At 43.3% G+C, this 9,068-nt stretch overlaps 1 protein-coding gene across 2 annotated transcripts in view; it reads left to right on the top strand.

Moving 5' to 3' along the window:
- lzts2a (leucine zipper, putative tumor suppressor 2a) overlaps window positions 1–8,651 on the top strand; it is a 53,120-nt gene extending 44,469 nt beyond the window's left edge. For both annotated transcript variants that reach the window (XM_030748103.1, XM_030748104.1), the window contains 7 exons: window positions 1,210–1,875; window positions 3,123–3,785; window positions 3,878–4,000; window positions 4,240–4,386; window positions 4,576–5,091; window positions 5,368–5,472; window positions 5,603–8,651. In XM_030748103.1, coding sequence (XP_030603963.1) covers window positions 1,243–1,875; window positions 3,123–3,785; window positions 3,878–4,000; window positions 4,240–4,386; window positions 4,576–5,091; window positions 5,368–5,472; window positions 5,603–5,785 — 2,370 coding nt within the window. In that variant the 5' untranslated portion in view covers window positions 1,210–1,242 and the 3' untranslated portion in view covers window positions 5,786–8,651. The remainder of the gene's footprint in view (window positions 1–1,209; window positions 1,876–3,122; window positions 3,786–3,877; window positions 4,001–4,239; window positions 4,387–4,575; window positions 5,092–5,367; window positions 5,473–5,602) is intronic.
- Window positions 8,652–9,068: the final 417 nt, after the last annotated feature.

Here is a 9,068-nt window from a genome sequence, read left to right on the forward strand (position 1 = left end):
AAATCGAGTTATACAGATATAACAGCTAACAGACAGCAAAACACTGTGCTCCGAAACAGGAACAGGAAGTGATACAATACCGCAGTGAGAGCCAACACCAAGTGAAAAGATATGTATTTAATAATGTTGTCTGAGTGACAATTTAAGAATAACCTGACTGTTTCCCATGTTATTGAGTGGACAGTGAAGTAATTTACTTACAGGGTTTGTAGATTGGTGCCAAAAAGCATCATAATTTGAGGAAGCTGTTGGGCTACCACATGCAGCCTGAACAGGTTCTCCAATGATTCTCCAAGTCTCTGTAACTCTACTGTAGGAATCGTACAGTGTGTTTAAGCTGCTTCACCCTACATACAGTTGCTGCTGCTGCTTCTGCAAGCCCCTTTGTAAACCCACCTCAAACCCAGCTCCCATTTCATGCTATTTCTGGCTTAAACAATGTCACGTCCATTGTCATGTCATTGATGTCCAATTTGTTTTAAAAGCAGGACAATGGAAGGGGAGGGATGAATGCTGCACCACCTAAGACTTTCCATGTAGGAACTCCAGATCATGCTCCAGATCAGGCCCGTACTGTCAGATATAAATTACTGTACTATGAATAACAATGCAAGTGGTCCCAGGAGGAATGGCATTATTACTGCTCCTTATGTCTTTAAAATCTTTTAATTCATATATGGATCAGTGTTATTTCATATGATTTCTTAGGCCTTTTATTTCTTGAATTAGTATTAATCTGCCAGGGCAAACATTTTAAAAATCAGTTTTTATGTGAAACATGTCCTATGATAATTTATAGTAAGATATTACTGTTGTTATTAGTACCTAGAGTTAACTTATAATGTAGGTACTAATATCATTACAGTGGGCGTTAGTCTTCATCATATCATCTCTCTTGTATGTGTGGCTCTGCAGCTACAGCCCACACCTTTGTAGAGTTTCACTGACCTCCCCACAGTGCAGCTTTGTGCAGTGATCTTTTCTGGGTCCTAGTGCCATGTATTGTTTTGGGTTTCTTTCTTCTTCTTTGCAAGGAAGAGGTTTTTTTTTTTGTGTGTGTGTGTGTGTACACCACAATTGGCAGTTAAAATAATAATACATGTATAACATCTTTTAACTAAAGAATATAAAAATCTCTAACACAGCCTGTGTAATAGTTGTATCCAGAGTATAAATTAAACATTTTTTGTCTATTTTCTCTCTTATCAGAGTGTGTGGTGCGTCTGACGCCGTCGGGCTACCATGGCTCTGGTTCAGGCACTACCCGTGACTGTGAGTGACCACCCCAATCCAGGCCTCGACGTCCAGCAGTGCCGGCCGCTATCATCCCACTCCCCCTCGGGTCCCTGCTCAGGCCCCTGTGGGCACTGCAGTACTGACACAGCCATGGGTTCTGTGAGCAGTCTCATATCAGGCCGGACATATCAGGAGAGACACTGCAGGGCTGCCAGCGAATTCGCCACCAAGCCACGCCGCTCCACGCCAGCTACCAGCTGCTTCCGGCTTCAGGATAATACCCTCCGCAGTGGGAGCTCCCTGGAGCAGCTGCTGGTTATCAGCAACCAAACACAGCCTCAGGCTCAGGTTCTGCCTCCACCGCTTCCCACAAAGAAGCAGCCACGGCCTGGAAACTCTGCTGGGGCCGGAGGGGGTGGAGCTGTTGCTGGAGCAGTAGGCGGTGTTGGTGGCGGCACTAATGGGAACTTTGGGTATGTGAGTGATGAGGTGGTGGTTGGTGACTGGAACGATAACCTGGTGCTGACTGCTGCAAGTCCCTGCAGCGACTCGGAGGACCAAAGAGACAACAGGACTCTAAATGGCAACATTGGTGGACCTCCTCCCAAACTCATCCCAGTGTCCGGACAGCTGGAGAAGGTGAAAGATATATTGAAAGTTCATTGTTAAAGTCAGAATGGAATAACGCATACAATACATCCAAATATCCTGCACTGCCACAGTGAATCGAGGGATAGGAAAGAAGAGAAGTGGCACCTTGGTATTTAGGCTTATGTTTAATATTAAAAACAGGGCAATAAAACATGGGATAAATGTCGGTCTCTATCAGTTAGTGGTATCTTTGTGGGGAGTAAACATCTACCCTGATGCAAGCATCTGGGACACATGCTGAGGGTCCAAATTGATTGCCGGTGCCTTTGATAAAACCCTGAGTCCACATCAGTCTTCTGAAATTTACTAATGACTCCTATGAGATGTGGTTGAAAGCTCTCAGAAAAGAATTTAAAAGGAATAATTGAATGATCTTGAACCATGTAATAATCTTTTACCATACCTTAATGTATTACATATATTATTTGCCTTTGGGGCAGTAGGGTGGTGAAGAAAGAGGAAACACCACCTTACTGGAAGTGCCTTTCAGCTTGACACTGAATCCCCAGCACCTCTGTCAGTTGCCTTGGTTTCCGACCTGAAGATATTTATAGGTCAGTTTCTTCTTAGATTACAGCTCAATATTACATGCCAGGTCATTAAATATCATCGTGAGGACCTTTTTTTTTTAAATCTTTTATCTCTGCTGGAATAGGTCCTGTACTCACACGAGCATTCCTGCTGCCTGTGTGAAGATGTTTTACAACAGATTACCTCAGCTGTCTAATTGGCTATTTATTTCTATCGATCCAGAGGGAAGCTTAAAAACGGGCCTGACAGGCTCAGATGGATCATTTGACAGCTGCTCACCTTGCAGACGCATCATGATGAGTGTCAGAGCTCTCTCACATCCAGTGACGTCTTTAGTGAACCATGAGGAAGATCATTAAGAAAATGCTTACGGAGGAGAAGATGCTTTCACGCCCTCTTGTCTTTGTCTCGTCTCTTCTGTGCCCTTTGTTTCGCTGCCCTTTAATCAGATTTCTTTCTGTCCTCTCCTCTAATCTTCTCCTTCTTTTGCCTATCTATCTTATACGATGGGAATATCATTGAGGAAATTGCTTAATGAACCCTATGAATATCAATTAAACCAAACCAAACTAATCAGCGCTTGGTGGGGTGACCTGCCAGCATATCACTCACCCTTTACTAATGAGTTTTATTCAACTGTTATTAATTAGCACAGCAGTCGCTAATGCTGTCTTTTTTTTTTTTTAAATAATCTATACTTTCAGAACATGGAGAAAGTGCTGATCCGTCCTACAGCGTTCAAACCTGTTGTTCCTAAGAATCGTCACTCCGTCCATTATCTTTCACCACGACCAGGGGGCAGCACTCTGTCAGAGAGCCAAGCCAGCCTCAACCTACTGCTGCCTCATGGAGGATCCAGCAGTTCCAGTGGTACAAGCGGTAACGGTGGAAGCAGCAGTTCCAACTCAGAAGGGAAGTGTAACTCTTACAGCATTGGCCGCAATGCTCGGAGCAGCCAGTCTTGCTCCATGTCAGATTCAGGGAGGAACTCCCTCTCCAGCCTCCCTACTCACAGCAGCACAGGCTACAGTTTGGCCCCCAGTGAGGGCTCCAGTGCTGGTTCTGGGTCTGGAGGCCAGCTGGAGCCTGTGTCAGGCGTAGGCCGAAACACTTCTGGTGGAAGTGGGAGCCATGGTCACAGTAACTCAGACAGTGGACGTTCCTCATCCAGCAAGAGCACAGGCTCGGGGTCACTTAGTGGGCGCGGGCAGCCCCTGTCAGACAGCGGGTCCTGTGGCCACTCCCCACCAGCTGTGGAGGGTTACGAGGCCGTGGTGAGGGAGCTGGAAGAGAAGCTGAGGGAACGAGACCTGGAGCTCCAGCAGCTCCGAGAAAATCTGGATGAGAACGAAGCTGCCATCTGCCAGGTGAGACACAGTCGCCTCAAGACACCAAATAAAAACTTAATATGATGAAGAGCTGATGCTGGACCTCTCATCAATGTCTGTTACTGTGACAGGTGTACGAAGAGAAGCAGCGCCGCTGTGAAAGAGAGATGGAGGAACTGAGACAGAGCTGTGCCATGAAGATGAAGCAGGCCTCTCAGAAGGCACAAAGAGCACAGCAGGTGCTTCAGTTGCAGGTGTGCTAAGTATTTTAAAAATATTATTAAATGAAGAAATTTAAACCTTAAATCCTAAAACTTACAGATAAAATTGCAGTGAACCCCAACTCTGCTACAAATCTGTTTTTTTCCAATTATTTTTAATGTTTTCTTGTGTTTTAGTAGTTTTCTGTCTGCATGCATACCTTATTTTAGAGTAGCATATGTGTTTTTGTATGTATGTTTGCTTGAAAATGTGCATCTTTGTGTGTTGTAAGGTATTTCAACTACAGCAGGAGAAAAAGAAGCTACAGGAGGACTTCTCCTCTCTGCTGCAGGACAGAGAGACACTGGAAAGGAGGTGTGCCACAATCCAGAGGGAGCAGACCCAGCTAGGGCCACGTCTGGAGGAGACAAAGTGGGAGGTGGGTGAAAGTCAGATACTCGACAGTGTCTGGACAGTCAGACACAAATTTGTCAGTGACAGCGTAGTGATTAAATATCTCAACTGTGAATTGCAGCCTATTTGGGTAAGGTGTTTGTTGTATGTGATAGAGAGAACTAGTTCAATATTTTCAATGCTTTCATCTCTGTTTTACTCTGTTGTTCGTCAGGTGTGTCAAAAGTCAGGAGAGATCTCTCTTCTGAAGCAGCAGCTTAAAGAGATCCAGTCAGAGCTCAGCCAGAAGGCAGGAGACATTGTGGTCTTGAAGGCCCAGCTGAGAGAAGCTCGCTCGGAACTGCAAGCAAGCCAGGCTCGAGCCCAAGAGGCCCAGGCTGCCCTGCGGACACGGTCACTGGAGCTGGAAGTCTGCGAAAATGAACTCCAGAGACGCAAGAGTGAAGCTGAGCTGCTCCGTGAGAAAGTGGGCCGTTTGGAAGAGGAGTCAGCCCGGCTACGTGATGTGCTGTCCAGTCACAGCGGACCTATTCTGCCTGGCAGTGCAACCATGAAAGGGCAATGTATGAGCCTTTCGCTCCAACAGGGTAGAGCTGTGGCAGGACGGGGAGGTCCCAGCCCCTCTGTGTACCGCAGCGGAGAGGAGACTCATCTGGTCTGGGGAGGAGAGAGTGATGAAGCAAAGGCTCAGAGGCAGAATGCAGAAACAGTGTTGGGACTCAGGCAACAGGTAAGTGTTTTTTTCTCTACCTTTTCCAGGCATCTGTGATGAAAATGAATTGGTGCAAGTTTTGTGTTCAGGCTCAGTTTTGAGGCTTTTTGATAGGAATACTTTTGTGCTTTTACTTTTTCTATAAACCCTGTAAACCGACTTTATGTTCTGTGCTGTCCTTTATGAAATATGTAGTTGATAGACCCATCGAAAGAGGATGGTTAGCTTGTTAATTTTTTCAAATTTCTGTAAGTAAAGGAGCTAAACATGGTACACCTTTCACCACTGAAACAGGTGGATAGGCTGAAGGCTGAGCTCATGTATGAGAGGAGGACTAGTGAGGAGCAGCTGTCACGTTTTGACGAAGAGAGGAGGGTGTGGCAGGAGGAGAAGGAGAAGGTAAACATTTCTTGCTGACTGAATTTTAATCTTTTCCTTCAGTGTCACACATGTCAAAATAGATTATAAAGCTTATCCTAATCCTCCTTACCTATGTACTTACTCAAGCACCGTTTGTCCATCAACTCAGGTAATCCACTACCAGAAGCAGCTGCAGCAGAACTACATCCAGATGTACCGTCGCAACCGTGATCTGGAGAGAGTGATGAGGGAGCTGAGTCTGGAGCTGGAGAACAGGGACATGGAGGACTATGAAGTGCGCAGTGGCAGCAATGACATCCACTTTGAGGAAATCACTGCCACAGAGATATAAACACACACTCACTGAGAGAGTAATATGCCAAAATAAAAACCATGGCAACACAACTCACAGAAGACTCTGAAGGTGTAAACCAAACACTCAACTCTGGGCCAAATACTGCACTATCTTCAACATGGCTTTACCTTGGATCATTGAGCAAGCACTCACCACCCGTCACTGTTAAAAGGGAGCTCTCCCAAAGGTGCGTTCTCACTTCCTGCTAACTTTATGTACTCCAATAAATCCTCATAAGGTGGCTCCCACTGCGCTTTTAATGGGTTTTATTCCACTACAAAGCCAGCACAAAGACTTCTTTCAATCTGTGGGAGCGAAAGCGGCGAAAGTATTTGTTTCTCAGACCATGTTCAGATCAGGGTATTGAAAATCGATGGGAACCTAAAGCAAAAAAACATTACTACACACAGAGAAATCTGGTCACAACTTTCTTGGTAGCACACGACATGAAACACTCAGACACCAGCATGCATGTAATCGTGCATCACGAGAGAAGTCCACTTAATCACCTGGTTACTAAAGATGACCTCATCACCTGCCCAAACTGTGCTCATTGGCGACACAAACCGCAGCTGTGCCAGTTGTCCAGTCCCAAATATTACTGTTAACTGCTGTTTGTATTTTATGGCGTTTGTAGTATCAACAGTTCACTTTACAAATTCTAGGAAATGAGGATATTTTGTTTTTCCGCATTTTTGTTTTCTCAGCGGTGTGCATTTGATAAAGAATGTATTGTCACGTCTGAGAAACGCAGTAATGAGAGCGTCTGCTCGCCCTGAGAAGCATGCTATTATTTTGCACAACTTTCCCACCCTCTTTTGTTCAGGACAGAACTGTTTTTCTTTTGAAGAAGAAAAAAAGAAAAATATCGTCAAACTCAAACAAACCAATATTGACATGCGCCTCTTTGCTTACACGTGAACATCCTATTCTGCTGTTTCCTAAACCACTGAGGACACTAAGCCAAACCCTCAAAGGAAATGCTTTATTTGAACTCTTCTCATGTTTTCTAGACCACCAACTGTTGCACTTGTGTCAACTCTGTTAGACAATGCACCAAGTTCTGACATAAACATTTTATATAATCAAGCACTAGGAAGCAGAGCATAGGGTGGCAGATATTTCCAGGTTGCTGCCGATTCCCCTCTATCTTTGTCTTTTTTCTGACTTTTTCTTCTCTCTTTTTGCTTCTTTCTCAGCTATTTTTATAACAGTGAACAGCACCTCTGTGGTTGGTATCAGGAAACTAAAAATAGAGCATATTTACAGTATTACAGCAATTTAAGCCAGTGTTTGAACTGTTTGCATTCTTTCCATTTATTCCCCTTCACTCCCATTAGTGCCCTTTACGTACCTCTTGGCAAAGCAAAGCCAAATAACTCTTATAAAGTCTTCCTGCCCTCCTCACCTCCCACCCCCCCACCCATAGATTATACTCTTCACTGACTGCTATACAGGAAGTGAGACTGGCATGTCTGCATGTCTATGTTGTATGAGATTTCAGAAGAAGCTGGTTCATGCAGCAGTGAGATGCGAGTTTGCAGATGCAGTAGCTCCAGCACTGAATGTCCTCAAGGCAGGTCGGATTTTGAAGGCCTAAATATAAACCAGTGAGGAGCATGTTACATATAAAACTGTGGGCTGCTCTGCTGTTTCCTCACAGTATTATGCAGGGCTGTGTTTAAGACTGAGCATGGCAGGAGTGGGCTGCTGATAACTTTTATTTTGCAAAGAGTCTATATCGAGGATTAATAGTTAAATGAAAATCTATATAATGGAGGAGATGTTGTATATTTTTTATATATATATAGCACCCGAAGATATTTTGTTGTAGTACTGGTATAAGTGTGTGGATTAATGTATATCTCATACCAATATTTCAAATGATGGATCAATTGCAAATGGAGGCGGCAGCATAGAAAGAGTGCACCTAATACTGTAATGCATGAAAATTTAATGTTTACATTATATAATCTGTGTGAAAAACCTTCTAATGACCAAACTTTGCAGGCGATAAAGTGGGGAGCTTTTATTTGAGGCTACTTTTTGGTCTGTTGTCTCTCCGTTTTGATTGATCTTTCACTTGACTGTTCGTATCATAATCTCACGCTCATTCACGTCGTCATCGTTGGGTTTTGCCGCGTCATTCATTTAGAAATGCATGATTCGTTTTGAGAGATTCGTTATTGAGTTAAGGTCAGAGCAAGACGTTAAGTTTCCTGGACATTCAGGGGAACTCCGTGCACAAAATTTGGTCTGTATGTTTGATTGGTCTATATTTTGCATGTCATCGCCACATCACTGTGGCTGAAGAGGTATTGTAGAGTATTAAAAGTCTGCACTGTGCATAAATTAAATTAAAGGCATGGGACGTAAACGTTGAATGGAACAAGATGAGTTTATCCAACCACATTCACTTTGTTAACTAAACTTAGACTGTTATTACTCACCACAGGTACATATTAACAGCAAGCACAGGTGTTTGAAAACAGATTCACTCACTCCAAAGTGCTGTGTGCATTTTGGATTCCCATTTCTTCCTCTTCATCATTGCATAACCATATTTCTGTGTAAATATGTAAAACACTAAATAGTATAACAGAGTGACATTGTCTTTTATTTAGACAAAATATCTATTTCAAATGTAGCCACTGTGACTAGACCAAAGCAAAGTAACACATTATTTTTCTTTTTTCTGTGGCTTTTTTTTTCATCATTTTGATGTGTTTTTTTTTAAACATTTGCTTACATTGTGTCTTCATTCATTCATAAAGTATGTAGTTGTCCATGTATATTTTTATGTGTACATTTCTTGTACAAATGACTGTGTTTTTAATTAAAGAACAAGTTGTCACACCTTGAAGTGATGATTTACTTGCTTATTTTTAGGTTGAATGAATCCATTTTGCATTTACATGTAAAAAAAAAAAAAACCACCGCCACTTTATAAGGTACACTGTGCTAGAACCAGGTTGGGCCTAGTCTGACCTCTCAGAACTGCCTTAATTCTTCATGGCATAGATTCAGCAAGGAGCAGAAATCAGAGATTTTGATCCATATCGGCATGATAGCGTCACACAGTTGCTGCAGATTTGTCGGCTACACACCTATGATAGAAATCTCCTGTTCCACCACATCCCAAAGGTGGTCTGTTGGTGTGAGATGTAGTAACTGTGGAGGCCATTTGAGTGCAGTGAACTCATTGTCAGTGAGGTGGTTTGAGCTTTGTGACATGGTGCATTATCCTGCTTAATTAGTAGTAAGTGGACCAAAGTCCACT

Source organism: Archocentrus centrarchus, chromosome 15 (assembly GCF_007364275.1).
Source record: "Archocentrus centrarchus isolate MPI-CPG fArcCen1 chromosome 15, fArcCen1, whole genome shotgun sequence".
NCBI lineage: Eukaryota > Metazoa > Chordata > Actinopteri > Cichliformes > Cichlidae > Archocentrus > Archocentrus centrarchus.